The sequence below is a fragment of the Ornithorhynchus anatinus genome, chromosome 1 (genome assembly GCF_004115215.2).
Source record: "Ornithorhynchus anatinus isolate Pmale09 chromosome 1, mOrnAna1.pri.v4, whole genome shotgun sequence".
NCBI lineage: Eukaryota > Metazoa > Chordata > Mammalia > Monotremata > Ornithorhynchidae > Ornithorhynchus > Ornithorhynchus anatinus.
In genome coordinates, this window is record NC_041728.1 from 20,809,844 (window position 1) to 20,827,370 (window position 17,527).

General features: G+C 46.9%; 1 protein-coding gene across 2 annotated transcripts in view; it reads left to right on the plus strand.

Moving 5' to 3' along the window:
* The window catches only part of ACOT12 (acyl-CoA thioesterase 12), a 58,607-nt gene that overhangs the window by 5,873 nt on the left and 35,207 nt on the right, over window positions 1-17,527 (plus strand). For both annotated transcript variants that reach the window (XM_029074263.2, XM_029074271.2), the window contains exons 3-4: window positions 12,825-12,885; window positions 14,084-14,185. In XM_029074263.2, coding sequence (XP_028930096.1) covers window positions 12,825-12,885; window positions 14,084-14,185 — 163 coding nt within the window. The remainder of the gene's footprint in view (window positions 1-12,824; window positions 12,886-14,083; window positions 14,186-17,527) is intronic.

Genomic DNA, 17,527 nt, shown 5'->3' on the forward strand with positions numbered 1-17,527 from the left:
GTTTATGAGTGTATCTGTTTGAAGAGCAATCTCTCCAGGCATTAATAACCGGGTGCGTTTTCTGTTGACGTAGCTCGATCTGGGGGTTGATGCTTTAATAACTTGCTCAAAAGTGAAGATAACCATCTTACTGCCGTAGTGCGTTTTTCACTCATAGCTTGTTTTGTAAATATTAATAAATCTGCCCCAGAATCTTTCATTTTTGGTTTTAATAATTTCTCTTCCAAAGAGATGACACTGAGCCGGAGTAACACTGCACCAAGTGAGACTGTGTATCTGGGCTTTAAGCACAGTAAACATCTTAAATTTTAAAAGCGCAACTACCCAACACCAGAAGACCCAACTTCTTCCACTTATCCACTTGCCAGCCAGACACATATCTCCACCGTCAGTGAAGTCAAAATTCATGCACAGCAGAGCAAAGAAAATCTTTTCCTGTTGGGAAAAGCAAATGCAATTCACCTTAAACACTCTTGAAGCCCCGTCTGTATCCCCCCTCCTTTGATTAAAACCCTGCTTATCTCTGTTCTTCCCTGGGCACCCTGAGGGAGCGAACAATGATTTATTTCATGTATTACAAAGTTTTCTTTTGATTAATGAATTGTCAAGAATTCTCTTATAAACTTCATAGGATTTACTCTTGCTCATATTGTTTTTAGAGGAATCTATGCTTTCTTTGAACATGTGGTAAATCTTGTTACTTTTTTGGGGTATTCAGTCAAATCACTTATCTCTGAATATTCTGCTGTCTTTGTCTTGGCCGTCACTTGTAGCTAAATAAGCCATACCAATTTCCTCGGAGAGTTGAGGGCGAGATAAAAATTCTCTAGAGACGATTCAGCTCTCTGGATTGTTTTGACTATACTCGAAGTTTCTATGGCATTTTCAAACAATGAAAAAGCCTCTTTTGAGGGATGGTGAGAAAATTATTTTTACCTCAGTGTCAAGAGAACATGTCAATCAATGTCCCCTTCACTCTCACCTTCAATTCAGTTAATTGTCCTCTAATAGCAGATTGGATCATTTGTTCTGGTTACTGAAAACTATTCTTCGTTTTTGTTATTGACACTTTCCCTCCCCACCTCAGTAGAATAGGCAGCACCAAACCAGAAAATAAGGTATATCATCAAATCATTTTTCCAAGATGGTTAAATTGGCACCATTCATTCATTCAACTGTATTTATTAAGTGCTTATCGTGTGCAGAGCACTGTATTGAGCATTTGGGAAGTACAATTCAGCAACAAATAGAGACAATTCCTTCCCACAACGGGGCCGCAGTTTAGAAGGGGAGAGACAGACATCAAAACAAGTAAATAGGCATGAGTAGCATCATCATCAAATAAAAAAAATTATAGATATATACATATTAATAAAAATTAATAGAATTATAATAATAAATATGTACCTATGTACCCAAGTGCTGTGGGGTGGGAGGGAAAGAGGGTAGAGCAAAGAGAGCGGGTCGGGGCAATGGGGAGGGGACGGGGAGCAGAGGAAAGTGGGGGCTTAGCCTGGGAAGGCCTCCCGGAGGAGGTGAGCTTTCAGTGGGGCTTTGAAAGGGGGAAATGTGCTAATTTGGCAGATATGAGGAGGGAGGGCATTCCAGGCCAGAGGTAAGACGTGGGCCAGGGGTCAACAGCGGGACAGGTGAGAATGAGGCACATTTAGAAAGTTAGTGGCAGAGGAGCTGAGTGTGCTGGCCGGGATGTAGGAGAGAAGGGAAGTGAGCCATCTCCAATGGCTCCTTCCCCTCTGCCTTCAAACATGCCCACGTCTCCCCCATCCTAAAAAAACCCGCTCTTGACCCCACTTCCCCCTCCAGTTATCACCCTATCTCCCTACTACCCTTCCTTTCCAAAATCCTAGAACGAGTTGTCTACAATCGATGCTTAGAATTCCTTAACTCCCATTCTCTCCTAGACCCCCTCCAATCTGGCTTCCGTCCCCTCCACTCTACCGAGACTGCTCTCTCTAAGGTCACCCATGACCTCCTTCTTGCCAAATCCAATGGCTCCTACTCCATTCTGATCCTCCTTGACCTCTCTGCTGCCTTTGACACTGTCGACCATCCCCTCCTCCTCCATACCTTATCTCACCTTGGCTTCACGGACTCTGTCCTCTCCTGGTTCTCCTCTTACCTCTCTGGCCGGTCATTCTCGGTCTCCTTCACTGGCGCCTCCTCCCCCTCCCATCCTTTAACTGTTGGAGTTCCTCAAGGGTCAGTTCTTGGCCCTCTTCTGTTCTCCATTTACACTCACTCCCTCGGTGAACTCATTCGCTCTCACGGCTTCGACTACCATCTCTACGCAGATGACACGCAGATCTACATCTCCGCCCCGTCCTCTCCCCCTCCCTTCAGGCTCGCATCTCCTCCTGCCTCCGGGATGTCTCCACCTGGATGTCGGCCCGCCACCTAAAACTCAACATGAGCGAGACTGAGCTCCTCATCTTCCTTCCCAAACCCGGTCCTCTCCCAGACTTCCCTATCACCGTGGATGGCGCGACCATCCTTCCCGTCTCTCAGGCCCGCAATCTCAGTGTCATCCTTGACTCGTCTTTCTCGTTCACCCCACACATCCTATCTGTTACCGAGACCTGCCGGTTTCACCTTTACAATATCGCCAAGATCCGCCCTTTCCTCTCCACCCGAACGGCTACCTTACTGCTACGGGCTCTCGTTACATCCCGGCTAGACTACTGTGTCAGCCTTCTCTCTGACCTCCCTTCCTCCTCTCTCGCCCCGCTCCGGTCTATTCTTCACTCCACTGCCCGGCTCATCTTCCTGCAGAAACGATCTGGGCATGTCACTCCCCTTCTTAAACAACTCCAGTGGTTGCCTATCAACCTCCGCCCCAAACAAAAACTCCTCACTCTAGGCTTCGAGGCTCTACATCACCTTGCCCCTTCCTACCTCTCCTCCCTTCTCTCTTTCCACCGCCCACCCCGCATGCTCCACTCCTCTGCCGCCCACCTCCTCACCGTCCCTCGGTCTCGCCCATCCCGCCGTTGACCCCTGGGCCAAGTCCTCCGCGGTCCCGGAACGCCCTCCCTCCTCACCTCCGCCAAACTGATTCTCTTCCCCTCTTCAAAACCCTACTTAAAACTCACCTCCTCCAAGAGGCCTTCCCAGACTGAGCTCCTCTTCTCCCTCTACTCCCTCTACCACCCCCCCTTCACCTCTCCGCAGCTTAACCCTCTTTCCCCCCATTTCCCTCTGCTCCTCCCCCTCTCCCTTCCCATCCCCTCAGCACTGTACTCGTCCGCTCAACTGTATATATTTTCATTACCCTATTTATTTTGTTAATGAAATGTACATCACCTTGATTCTATTTAGTTGCCATTGTTTTTACGAGATGTTCTTCCCCTCGACTCTATTTATTGCCATTGTTCTTGTCTGTCCGTCTCCCCCGATTAGACTGTAAGCCCGTCAAACGGCAGGGACTGTCTCTATCTGTTGCCGACTTGTTCATTCCAAGCGCTTAGTACAGTGCTCTACACACAGTAAGCACTCAATAAATACTATTGAATGAATGAATGAATGAATGAAAAGCTAAGAAGGGGCAAGATGATGGAGACCTTTGAAGCCAATAGTGAGAAGATTTTGCTTGATGCGGAGATTGATAGGCAACCACTGGAGATTTTTGAGGAGGAGGGTGACATGCCCAGAATGTTTCTGTAGAAAGATAATCTGGTCAGGAGAGTGAAGTATAGACTGAAGCAGGGAGAGACAGGAGTTTGAGAGATCAGAAAGGACCAATTCGTCCTCTGTTTTGAAATCTTCTGAAGGCGGAGGAATAAGTGCAGGACACATCCTTTACCATTCAAAGGTGGTTTCTGTCTTGGATGGCAGTGTTTGCCCAGAGTTAGCCTCAGGACCCAAGGAAAAAGAAAGGGTTTTTTTCCCCAATTTTGTTAACAAGTTTGGAGCAGCAGAGTAGGCTTAAACTAAACTCATTTGGAAAAGAAAAAGATCACACTTTTGCATGCCTGTTTTCAAACCAGTCAAAATGAATTAAAATCACCTGTGTTTATGGAAAACCAGTGCTTTCTAGGAAAAGATTTTCTAAAATTATGGATCCCTGGTTTATAGGTGGTTTGTTAAATGGGGTGTAAAGAGGAAGAGGAGAAGAATTAAGATTCCTCAGTATATCTCCTGATAGTGAAGATGGGGGACTGAAGTAGTTCTATTCTAACTGCTTAGCATTTTCAGATTGGCAGTTTTAAAAAGAAAAAAAACCTCCTTCCTCATTTATCTTTTTCTGGTACCCCATGGGTGCTCAATAGATACTCTGTGACTTTGGGCAAGTCACATAGCTTCTCTGTGCCTCAGTTCCTTCATCTGTAAAATGGGCATTAAGAATATGAGCCCCACGTGGGACAAGCTGATCACCTGGTATCCTTCCCAGTGCTTAGAACAATGCTTTGCACATAGTAAGTGCTTAACAAATACCATCATCATTATTACTACTATTCCTAAGCAGTGTTCTCCTCTGTTTTGTGGTTGACTTTTAATAATTATTATAATAGTAATATAATAATTGTAGTTATTATAATTTCTCCTCCAAGTTCTGGTGCATTCTTACAGGGAAGGAATAACCTGTGTAAAGCTAATTTAAAAGAACAATGAACTCATTCACAGAATCTCATGGGTTTTTGTCCCCTTCAGTCCTTGTAATTGCACAGGTAGAGTTTATCGGAGTAAATCAGTGGGAACTCCAAAGAGTGTTGGCAAGACTTTGAATCTTGCTCCTCTCCACAGCATTTTATGCAAAAAATGATTTGCAATTTTGAGAGCTCTTTGTTACGTGCCTGTATAATTTGGAAGACATATCCTCTTTCACTTTCTTGAGTCACTTTCTAAGTAGAGGTCTGTATATTAATGAAAATGAAAATTTGATTAATCAATCAGTAGAGCTTATTGAGCACCTACTGTTTGCAGAACACTGCTCTACAAAGCACTTGGGAGAATTCAATTTAATTAAAAGGCATGATTCGTTCATTCGTATTTATTGAGCACCTAATACTATGCGCAGAGCACTGTACTCAGCACTTGGAGGAGTACAATGCAATAATAGACACATTCCCTGCCCACAACAAGCTTATAGTCTAGAGGAGGGGAGACAGATGTTAATATAAATAAATTACGGGTATGATCCTTGCCTTCAAGGAGCTTACGATAAAGCAGGGAAGACTCACTAAAATGAACTACAGATCCGAAGAAGCGATCTATTTGAAGATTTGCTACATAAGTGCTTTGAGGGGTTTTGAGTTCATTAGTGCTTAATTGGTGAAGAAGTGCTGAAGTTGCAGTTAGACAATATAAAATGGAAAGATTATAAATTAACTGGGGAAGGTTTCCTGGAGGAGATGTGAATTCAGAAGGGCATTGACGATGGAGCGAGCAGTAATCTGTCAGATGTGAAGGAGTAGGTAGTTCCAGGCCAGGGGGAGGGCATAAATAAGAGGGTCATGGTATGAAAGTCGAGAACCAAATACAGCGAGTTGGTTAACTTGAGAGGAATAAAGAGCACAAACGGAGGTGCAGTGGGAGAAGAGTAAGTAGGTAAGTAGAAGGGAGAGCTGATTGAATACTTTAAAACTGGTGGTCGGGAGTTTCTGTTTGAACCAGAGAAGAATGGATGATCAATGGGGGTGTTTGAGGAGTGGAGAGATGTGTGGAGAATGGCATTGATCCAGTCAGCCGAGTGATGTATATACTGGAGTTAAGGAGATTGGGGAGGAGGCCGATGCAGAGTCAAGTCGGATACGAAAGTCCCTGGTCTAATGTGGTAGTGGCTTGGATGGAGAGGAGAGGGTGGTCCCAGAAATGTTTTAGAGGAAGAGCCAACAGAATTTAGCGACAGACTGGATATAGGGGTTTAAGTGTTGAGAGAGGAATCAAGGATGATGGTGTTGTCAACTGTGAGGGGAAAGGTAAAAGAGGAAGGAGGTTGAGAGTTCTGGTGAGACTTTCATATAGAGCTGTCCCGAAGGCCGGAGGAGAGATAACATTGCAGGGGAGGAGAAATAAGACATAGCAAAGTACATTTGGGCATCATCTGCAAAGAGGTGGTAGTTGAGCTTACCAAAAGAATAAGGGGACCTTATTCTTATTCTATAAAGAATAGAACCTTGGGGGACACCCGTAGGTAGAGAATGGAAAGCAGGGGAAAAGTTCACGTAAGAAGTGGAAAAGGATCGGCCAGAGAGGTAAGAGGTGAACCGGAAGAGAACAGTGTCAGAAAAGCAACGGTTAGATAGTGATAACAGGAGAAGGGACTGATTCACAATGCCAGAGGCAGCCTAGAGGTAGAGAAGAGTCAGGGAAAGAATAGAGTCCAGTAGAAGATGATCATTGGTGACCTTGGACAGAACAGTCTCAATGAAGTGAAGTGGGGAGAGAAATGGATTGTAGAGGGTCAAGAAGGGAGCTGGAGCAGAGAAAGTGGTGGAGACCTTAGTGTATACAGTCCTTTCCAGTAGTCTAAATAGGAATGGGAGGAGGAGATAGGGCAGTAGCTAGATGGTGCAGTGGGGTCCAGAAAAGGGTTATTTAGGTTAGGGGAAAGGTAGGGATGTTTGAGGGTAGAGGGAAAAGAAGCATTAAAGGGTGAGCAGATGAAGGTGGAGGTCAGGAAGAGAAGAAGGTGAGAAGAAGGATAAGATCAGAGGCACTGGTGGAGGGGGTAGATTTTCAAAACAAACAGGAGATCTCATCTTGAAAGATGGCAATGAAAGATGAGAGAGTGCGTGTGGGGTTGGAATGGAGAGGTAGGGGAAAATTTTGGAAAGCTAATGCTTGGTAGTTTCCATTTTGCCAACATGGTATTTGGAAAGGTTATTGGTGACCAAGGAGGAGGAGGTAGAGTCACTAAGGGGATGAGGAGGGAATAAAAGATCTGGAATAGTTGGTGGGAAAAACAGGCGTAGGAGTTCAAGGGGGAGAAGTAGTGTTGCAGAGTTAGAGCAGGTAAAGAGAAATTGGAGTGGCCACTGTAGGCTTGGTGCCTGGATTTTGACCAACCCAGAACTTCATGCCCTGAGGGCAAAAGAGGAGGAAGCTTACTCAAGAGATGGTCTGGGGTTGAGGGTGGTTGTGCAAGAATAATGGGGGGGCGAGGGATGGGGGGAAGAGGACATTCCAGGGAGGGAGATGAGGTCAGCAGAGAGGTTGGAGTTGAGCACGTAGGTTTGTGCACCTAGAGAGGAGAAGTTGGTCAAGCACTTAGATAGCCACCCTACCCCACCTCAGTTATGTATATATTTTCATGCACAGTTGCTGTCTTACTTGTAATTTATTTTAATGTCTGTCTCCTCTGCTAGACGGTAAGTTCCTTAAGGGCAGGGATCATGTTTCCCAACTGTATCGTGCTGTCCCAAATGCTTAGTATAGTGCTCTGCACAAAGTAAGTGTTCAACAATACCAGTGATTGATTGCTCGATTGATTGGTTGATATGTCTGGTTTTAGAGCTCCTTGTGGTAGGGAAGGTGGAGGAGTAGGCAGTATTAGCATTGAGGCAGGACTAGGTTTCAAAGGCAGAGGCTGTGTCAAGAGGTGGGCCTGACCCAGCTTTTCTGCATCGCTCCCTGCCTTCTCACCTCGTCCTCTCCTTTCCTAGCCTCTTCCCCTACTTGACTCCCGGCTGAATCTCTTTTGCCTAATTCATTCCTGAACCTTCTGAACTTAGGGTATGTAAAAGGGAGTCCTCTGAGCACTTTTTTTTTTAATGGTACTTAAGCACTTACAATGTATCAAACACTTCTAAGCGCTGGGGTAGATACAGGTTCATTAGGTCAGATACAGTCCCTGTCCCACATGGAGCTCACAGTCTAAGTAGGAGGGAGAACAGGTACCCCCATTTTACAGTTAGGAAACTGAGGTACAGAGAGGTTAAGTGACTTGCCCGAGGCCACACAGTCCACAATTGGCAGAGCTGGAATTAGAATTCGGGTCCTTTTGACTCCCAAGACCCTGCTCTCTCCTCGAGGCCACACTGCTTCTCACCTTGTCAATCAGTTGATGGCATTTATTGAGCTCTTAGTGAATTCCTCAAAGTGTGCTGCTTCTTGCTTTTCTCTACAGTGCAGACATGTGCTTCTGCATTTTGAGTAATTTATCAGTCAAGATTGCCACAAGAAAGTGATTGTAATTTTTAAGCACTTACTATGTGTCAGGCACTGTACTAAACACTGGGGTGGATACAAGAAAATCAGGTTGGACAGAGTCTCTTATCCCACATGGGGCTCACAGTCTCACTCCCCATTTTACAGATGAAGTAACTGAGGCACAGAGAAGTTAACTTACTTGCCCAAGGTCACACAGCAGACAAGTAGCAGAGCTGGGTTTAGAACCCATGGCCTTCTGACTCCCAGGCCCGTGCTGTATCCACTGTGCTGTGCTGCTAAGCAGTGGGATGTAAAATAGAAGGTGAATAGATTTAAATGATGCAAAGTAAAGTTTTCTTTAGGAGAAACTGTTCACCAAGATCAACCTTGTGAATCAACTATTATTACCGATTTCGTTTATTACTGTTTATTGTTGTCAGTGCTGCCACCCACCTCTCTGGCCTCGCCATGTCCCTCCTCCCCCCCTCCCCCCTCCCGCCCCTTCCTATCCTCCCCTTCCCCTTCCCCTCTCTCGCTCAGCTCTTTCCCGCTCTCTCCTCTGTCTCCTCCCCCCCTCCCCTCTCCCGCCCTAGAACCCCACTTTACCAGCGCTACCCCTCTTCCCCCTCCCCCTACTCTTCCCCCCACCAAACCCCCTCTTCACCCCCTCCCCCCTTCTCTCTTCCCCACCCATGCCCCATCCCAGTCCTCTTGTCCCACCACCACCCCTCATCCCCCTCTCCCCGTCCAGGGCCCCGCCACCTCCTTCCCATCCAAACCCTCCCCTCCCCCCGCCCTTCCCCCCCTCCTCCCCTTGCACCCACAGCTACTTCCAAGTGTGGCCTCTGGAACCCCCGCTCTATTACAGGCAAGCTACCTTTCATCCATGACCTTTTCCTCTCCCGCTCTCTCCTCCTCCTCGCCCTTTCGGAAACGTGGCTCTCTCCCGAAGACACGGTCTCCGCCGCCGCTCTCTCCGGCGGAGGCCTCTCCTTCTCCCACTCCCCCAGACTCACCGGTAAGGGAGGAGGCGTCGGCTTCCTCCTCTCGCCCCGTTGCCGCTTCCGCACTATCCCTCCTCCCCCCTCCCTCTCCTTCCCCTCCTTCGAAGCCCATATCATTCGCCTCTACCACCCACTCCAGTTACTTGTCGCCGTCATCTACCGCCCTCCCGGTCCCACCTCCGACTTCTTCAACCACCTTGACCCCTTTCTCACCTTCCTTCTCTCCTTCTCTCTGCCCACTCTGATCCTTGGAGACTTCAACATCCATACGGATGTACCCGACGACTCCTCTGCCGCCCGCCTGCTATCCCTCCTCGACTCTGCCGACCTCCTCCTCCACCATACCGCGCCCAGTCACCGACTCGGTCACACCCTCGATCTCGTCATCTCCTACCGCTGCACTATCTCCTCCCTCACCAACTCTGAAATCCCTCTCTCTGACCATAACCTTCTCACCTGCCTCATCTCTCACACTCCCTCCCCCTGCAAATCTTCGCTACTGCCCCACAGAGACCTCCGCTCTCTCGATCCCATCCGTCTTTCCAATAGCATCTCTCCTCACCTTGCCGCCCTGTCCTCTCTTCCCACTCTCGACGAGCGGGTCTCCGCTCTCAACTCCACCCTCTCTACTCATCTCGACTCTCTCGCCCCCCTTTCCCTCCACCGCTCTCGATCCACTAACCCACAGCCCTGGATCACCTCCTCCGTCCGCCTCCTACGCTCCTATGCTCGAGCTGCTGAGCGCTGCTGGCGAAAGTCCAAGCACCAAGCCGACCTCACACACTTCAAATTTATCCTTTCCTGCCTTAACTCTGCCCTCTCCTCCGCCAGGCAAAGCTTCTTCTCCTCCCTCATCGACACCCATGCCCGTCACCCCCGCCGATTGTTCCGGACCTTTAACTCTCTCCTTAGGCCCCCTGTTCCTCCCCCTCCCCCATCTCTCACCCCCAATGATCTGGCCACCTATTTCCTCACGAAAATCAACACGATCAGGGCTGAGCTCCCCAAAGTCACCCCTCCGCCTCTCCCCTCCCCCACACCAACCCCCTCCCCTACTTTCCCATCCTTCCCTGCAGTATCCTCAGAGGAGATCTCCTCCCTCCTTGCAAGTGCCACCCCCTCCACCTGCGCCTCGGACCCCATTCCCTCTCACCTTCTTAAGACCATCGCCCCTGCCCTCCTCCCTTCCTTAACTTCTATTTTTAACCACTCAATCTCCAAGGGCTCCTTCCCCTCTGCCTTCAAACATGCCCACGTCTCCCCCATTCTAAAAAAACCCGCTCTTGACCCCACTTCCCCCTCCAGTTATCGTCCTATCTCCCTACTACCCTTCCTTTCCAAAATCCTAGAACGAGTCGTCTACAATCGATGCCTAGAATTCCTTAACTCCCATTCTCTCCTAGACCCCCTCCAATCTGGCTTCCGTCCCCTCCACTCTACCGAGACTGCTCTCTCTAAGGTCACCCATGACCTCCTTCTTGCCAAATCCAATGGCTCCTACTCCATTCTGATCTTCCTTGACCTCTCTGCTGCCTTTGACACTGTCGACCATCCCCTCCTCCTCCATACCTTATCTCACCTTGGCTTCACGGACTCTGTCCTCTCCTGGTTCTCCTCTTACCTCTCTGGCCGATCATTCTCGGTCTCCTACGCTGGAGCCTCCTCCCCCTCCCATCCTTTAACTGTTGGAGTTCCTCAAGGGTCAGTTCTTGGCCCTCTTCTGTTCTCCATTTACACTCACTCCCTCGGTGAACTCATCCGCTCTCACGGCTTTGACTACCATCTCTACGCAGATGACACGCAGATCTACATCTCCGCCCCTGTCCTCTCCCCCTCCCTTCAGGCTCGCATCTCCTCCTGCCTCCGGGACGTCTCCACCTGGATGTCGGCCCACCACCTAAAACTCAACATGAGCGAGACTGAGCTCCTCATCTTCCCTCCCAAACCCGGTCCTCTCCCAGACTTCTCTATCACCGTGGATGGCACGACCATCCTTCCCGTCTCTCAGGCCCGCAATCTCGGTGTCATCCTTGACTCGTCCCTCTCGTTCACCCCACACATCCTATCCGTTACCAAGACCTGCCACTTTCACCTCTACAATATCGCCAAGATCCGCCCTTTCCTCTCCACCCAAACGGCTACCTTACTATTACGGGCTCTCGTTATATCCCGGCTAGACTACTGTGTCAGCCTTCTCTCTGACCTCCCTTCCTCCTCTCTCGCCCCGCTCCGGTCTATTCTTCACTCCGCTGCCCGGCTCATCTTCCTGCAGAAACGATCTGGGCATGTCACTCCCCTTCTCAAACAACTCCAGTGGTTGCCTATCGACCTCCGCTCCAAACAAAAACTCCTCACTCTAGGCTTCAAGGCTCTCCATCACCTTGCCCCTTCCTACCTCTCCTCCCTTCTCTCTTTCTACCGCCCACCCCGCACGCTCCGCTCCTCCGCCGCCCACCTCCTCGCCGTCCCTCTGTCTCGCCTATCCCGCCGTCGACCCCTGGGTCACGTCCTCCCGCGGTCCCGGAACGCCCTCCCTCCTCACCTCCGCCAAACTGATTCTCTTTCCCTCTTCAAAACCTTACTTAAAAATCACCTCCTCCAAGAGGCGTTCCCAGACTGAGCTCCTCTTCCCCCTCTACTCCCTCTGCCATCCCCCCTTTACCTCTCCGCAGCTAAAGCCTCATTTTCCCCTTTTCCCTCTGCTCCTCCACCTCTCCCTTCCCATCCCCACAGCACTGTACTCGTCCGCTCAACTGTATATATTTTCGTTACCCTATTTATTTTGTTAATGAATTGTACATCGCCTTGATTCTATTTAGTTGCCATTGTTTTTACGAGATGTTCTTCCCCTTGACGCTGTTTAGTGCTATTGTTCTTGTCTGTCCGTCTCCCCCGATTAGACTGTAAGCCCGTCAAACGGCAGGGACTGTCTCTATCTGTTGCCGACTTGTTCATCCCAAGCGCTTAGTACAGTGCTCTGCACATAGTAAGCGCTCAATAAATACTATTGAATGAATGAATGAACTACTGTTCAACTGCCTTTCAGGCAGGGTAGCCCACTTCACATGTCGAAGCAAATTTGATCTAAAGCTGGCTTGAATCTGTGGGGGCGAAAGGGTTCTCCAAGGGAGTGGGTATAGGTGGAGAATTGAAGGGGACCCACAACTGAGCCTTTAGATTCTCCCAGAGGAGACGCCTGTTAAAGAGACTGAGGAGTGGCCAGAGAGATAGTAAGAGACCAGGAGAGGACATTGTCAGTGAAGCATCGTCACTGCTTACGCCCTTCTGTTGTCTGGTCACTTGGTATTCACTCCACCTTCAGCCCCATGGCACTTAAGTATGTACCCATAATTTATTTATATTAGTGTCAGTCTTCCCATCTAGCTCATTTAGGCAGAGAACATGTCTACCAACTCTGTTGTACAGTGCTCTGCCCGTAAGGGCTCAATAAATACCATTGATTGATTGATTGATTGAACTAGTTTTTGGTGTTTGGGGTACTTTGCTCGTGTCTCTGGTTTAACTCAATCCTTTTTTTTTTATGTAATATCCTTTAATTTACCGGAGTGTGAACTTGAGCATTATGACCCGGCTCTCAATCATGCAGTTGCTTTGGGGTACACAAATTTGTTCCTTGAAATGGCCTTCAAATCTGAAATTATTTTATGGAGTAGCTTGTCCTCATTACTGAGATCTGCATTTTACTTGTAGAATTGGACAGATCATAAATATCCAAGCAAAGGTTAACAGAGCCTTCAACACAAGTATGGAGGTAAGAGATCTTTTTTCATTTTATTTTTAAGCAGTTTTTGGTTATTAGCCAACTGAGATGATGAGGAAAGGATAGAGAGTGCTAATGGAATACATTTTTAAAGTAACCAATCGTATTCTGAACTTGAGAAAGTACAGTAGACTTCAACTTCTTTGGAGGATGCGGCTATTTGAATAGTAATGAGTGAGATTCTTCCAGTTAGCAGTGCACTTACCTGGGGGTAAGTTAGGCCCCTTGTGGCCTGGCTTTCAGGCAGTCAGTACACCGAAGTAGTAATATACTATCCTAAATGATAAGTGATCAACCTGAATGCATCCCATTTGTGGGTGAGACAGAAACCAAAATACTCTGCATAATGCATGAGCTTGAAGTGCCACCATAATCCAGATGTTGATTCTTTAATGAAGGACTACCTGGGCCTTGGCTACCGCAAATCTGTACAAGAAATAGATGAGTGGATTTGGTGTGTCAGTATTGAATGCCAGCTTACACAGAGCAGTTTGGGAGGTGCTTGGGAAATATGCAGAAGTGAAAGATATGATTATTTGCCCTCAAGATGAGGATAATCTATTAGGGGAGGCAGTAAACACAAACTGACAATTATACCGTATTGAACAAGGAGAGAATAGTTCTTAAACCATAGACATAAGTGAATAAGAAAATCACAAGTGGCTAATGCTTTGGCCTGATGAAAAAAGGTAGCTGTAGCAATCAGGCCTTTAAAGGAGAGACAGGTGGTGTGGCGGAGCTAAAAAATATATTCCCAGTTTTTAAAAACGATAGCAGTACAGAAACAGAAGTATAAAAATGTATCGTTCAAATGAAATAATGGAGCTTTTCATCAGCCTTTAGCTCATCTAGACTGTAAGCTCATTGTGGGCACGGAATATGTCTGTTATATTATGTCGTATTCTCCCAAGTGCTTAGTACAGTGCTCTGCACACACTAAACACTCAATAAATACTACTGATTGTTTGATTTTGCATTTCTAAATAATTTCTCTGCCACAGGTCCTGTGGCTTGTGTTAGCTAAAACAAAAATCCGCACGTAATTGAAGTGGAAAATATCTACATCAATCCATCCAATAAGCTTTAGTGCGACATGGCTTTTCAAAATTGTGCAGAAGATGGTGATCGATTTTATGAATTGTTGTAATGTTTTAAGTAGGCCCTAAAAGTTTTTCTCTTTTCATTATAGATCGGCATTAAAGTTACCGTACAGGATACTTTCACAAGAACTGAGAAACTTGTTAGTGTGGCTTTTTCAACATTTGTAGCTAAGCCAGTTGGAGGAGAAAAGGTAATGACTGTGTAACTCGGGATCATTGTCAAATTTCAGTTTCTTCTCTTTTGAGACTGCACAGCCATCCCAGATGGTTTTTAGAGGTTCATTACTTAGTCATATTTTCAGTCTTCTGGACCTGTACTTATGCGGAGAATCTCACTACTGTAGAATAAAATAGTTCTCCTTGGGTTTTGAAGGAAAAACATTATTTTAAGCATCCGAAGATCAGAGGTTTTCTCTTCAAAATTATTGCTTACTGGCTTGCTACTTTTTTATAGTTACATAACCCAAAATTGTCCTTTTTAAAAAAAGAGGAAGAGCAATTTAGCAAGCAGTTTCATGTTATGGTCCAATCATTTTTGATAAGATGAGGGAAAAAAGTCAAAGCTGCTGAGTTATGAAGGTTTAAAAATCATTTTCTAGGCAAGTAAGGGGAATAGTCCCATGAAATAGCCCACGGAGCAAGACTGCCAGATCCTGGTGGGCTCAGAACAGCTCTGCTGGCCCCTCTCACGCTCTGAATGCTGGAAGCTCTCTTGGCTAAACTCCTTGGAGCTGCATTTTAAAGTCAGGTTCAATATAGCCACCTCCATTTTACAGATTAGTGGGTCAGGGGTTGACTAGTGGATTGCCCTAGCACCTTTCTTTCCTTCCCAGGAAAGAGGAACCAATTGAGAACCATTTTTTTCTCTGAGCCTTCCCCTTCCTCCTCCCAGATGCCTTCACCTGCTTCTTTTGCCGCAGAGGTGGGAAAAGGCAAGTGTCCGTTGGAGAGCACTCCCCGGGATGGAAATCCCCTGCCCATAGTCTGCCCAGGGCCATGCCCTAGCCAATCAAGTGGAGCCCTGGGACCAAGCATCTTCCTCCTAGGTGGGTCTGGGCCTCAGAGGGGCCCTTTCCTTCAGGTGCCTGATGTTCCTCCTGCTCTGAGGTTTTCATTCCAGCAGCCCTCGGGGATCCATTGCATGTGGGTAAACCCACCATGCTTTCGCACTCCTGCTACCACAAGTGGCTTCCCCAACTCAAATCTGACCACAAACAGGAGAGTACATAGGCAGCAGCAAGCTTGCCTATATCTGAGGGTTCCTACCCTCACACACACCCCTCAACCTCCAGAGCATGAGATTGGGCTCTGCAAATGGCCTCTGACCACTAATGGCAGCAGAGCCAGTGAACACCGAGTGGACACCCCATGACCCAGAACCTTCTTCAGTAGTTTCTCCTGAAAGCTAGGTGATTAAACACCCCTTTAGCTCAGGCTGTCCTGCAGTACCTTTATACTGACTAACCTTTGCCTCCTGGTAAAATTCCCATTCAGTAGCACAACATTCAGTTAGTCAGTTTAGACTCGGTCTGAACTTTGGGGCTTACCCCACTCACTGCAGTCCCTGCCTTCTGCCCCAAATGATAGTGCCTTTACTTCAGGATGAAATTGGAAATGATTAACTAGGCTGAAATCCAACAAGCCAGCATTCAAGCCGGAGAATATGAGCTCTCCGTTCTAAATCAAGCGTATTTTCAGATTTGGTGGTGGTCAGGTAGCACTCTGTTTATGTTCCACAGCAGTCTATTGATTTTTTTCTGTTTATTTATTAAAGAATGTTTTGACAGTCTGATGAAATTTCCCAAAATGATACATGATGGTTTTCTTCAGAGAATTGATGCACTTAGTCTTCACAAGGCAGAAAGCATTTCCAACTGGGAGTGCAACAAAATTCCCCACCTCCCCACCGTAGTCGTCAGAAATTCGAATACTCACTGGCTGCCGAATTCTCTTGGAAATTTTGTCATCAGTAGAAAAAGAGTAGAACCTCCACAGGGAAAGTCATACTGATTATTACTTAACTTTTCTGAATCATCAGTTTGTTGGGACAAGAGTGAGCCAGGATCATGGCTGCCAACTCTGTCGTATTGTGCACTCCCAAGCTCTTAGTACAATGCTCTGCGGTCAGTAAGCGCTTAATAAATACCAATGATTTTGGTATTAGTAAATACCACCAAGGGTTGCTCACAGATCACTTGCCCCGTGGGTTCACAAACTGAATGGAGCGGACAAAAGGGTCCCAGCAGGAAGACTGGATGAGGTTAGGCTTAGTGGGAAAATAGATGACAACAAACTGAGAATTCTCATTTTGGTTTAGAGAGGTTATGAATCCCCTAGCGCTTGGAGTCAAAGCAAAAATCACCCATTAGCCACAGCATTTATGAAGGCCTAATGTGGAAGTGCTAACATGCAGGTATAACTAAGTTGTGATATCTCTGTTCTCAGAGTTTAAAATCTAATGGGGAAGAGTAAACAATAGTTTAAAGAATAAGAGCGTCTGTACAAATAATCATAATAAATTAATCGTATTTACTGGGCACTTACTCTGTGCAGAGGACTGTACTAAATGCTTGGGAGAGTACAACATAATGAAAGCGATTCAATAGCTAGATAGATAACAGGTGTACAGATGCCTACATAACCGTTAAACTGACAGATGAGGTAACATGACAAGGAAGATGGAAACTTGTGCCCCTTTGAGGAGGTGGTTTTTGAGATTAGGCTCGGGTTGTCAGAAACGAGAATGAAGACTTGTATTGGCACTAGCTCAGTCTGTAGCTAAGAATGACAAGTCAGGAATGGGGCTCTTCAAGGACTGAGTAGGACAATAAAGACTAGAACATGTAACCCTAAGTCATTCTGGAGAAAAATGCCTAGTTATCATCATTCCCTAGCAAGTGTGGGAATGCTGGGAAGTTCGAAAATAACAGGTGTTATGCGGCGGCATTTTCTAATTGCGCCTCTTTTCTTTCACAGGATATCATGAGGGCAAAAGTAGTGTCTGTACTATCCTTAGACCGGTGCCCAGCCTCCAGTAGGTGCTCGATATTGATTGAGGGCAAGATCAGCAGTTGGATCTTTCCCTCGGGCAGAGGTTGGTCTAGGTTCAGAGGAGTATTACATTTACTCCCGTTTATTGCAGTTGGCCTGTGGGATTTCTTAAAGTGCCCCCTTGTCATTTAGGATGAGAGTCTTGTGGAGGAATTTGAAAAAGGGAAGAAGTGAGAAGCAGCGTGGCCTAGTGAAAGGAGCATGGGCCTGGGAGTCAGAGGATCTCGGTTCTAAACACGGCTCTGCCATTTGCTTGCTGTATGACCTTGGGCAAGTCATTTGACTTTTCTCTATGCCTCAGGATCCTCAGTTGTAAAATGGGGATTCAATACCGGTTCCCTCTCCTACTTAGCCTGTGACCCCATGTGGGACAGGGACTGTGTCCAACCTACTTATTTTGTATCTACTCTAGCGCTTAGAACAGGGCTTGACACATACAAAACGTGTAATAAATTCCATAATAATAAGTGACCACTTGGTTG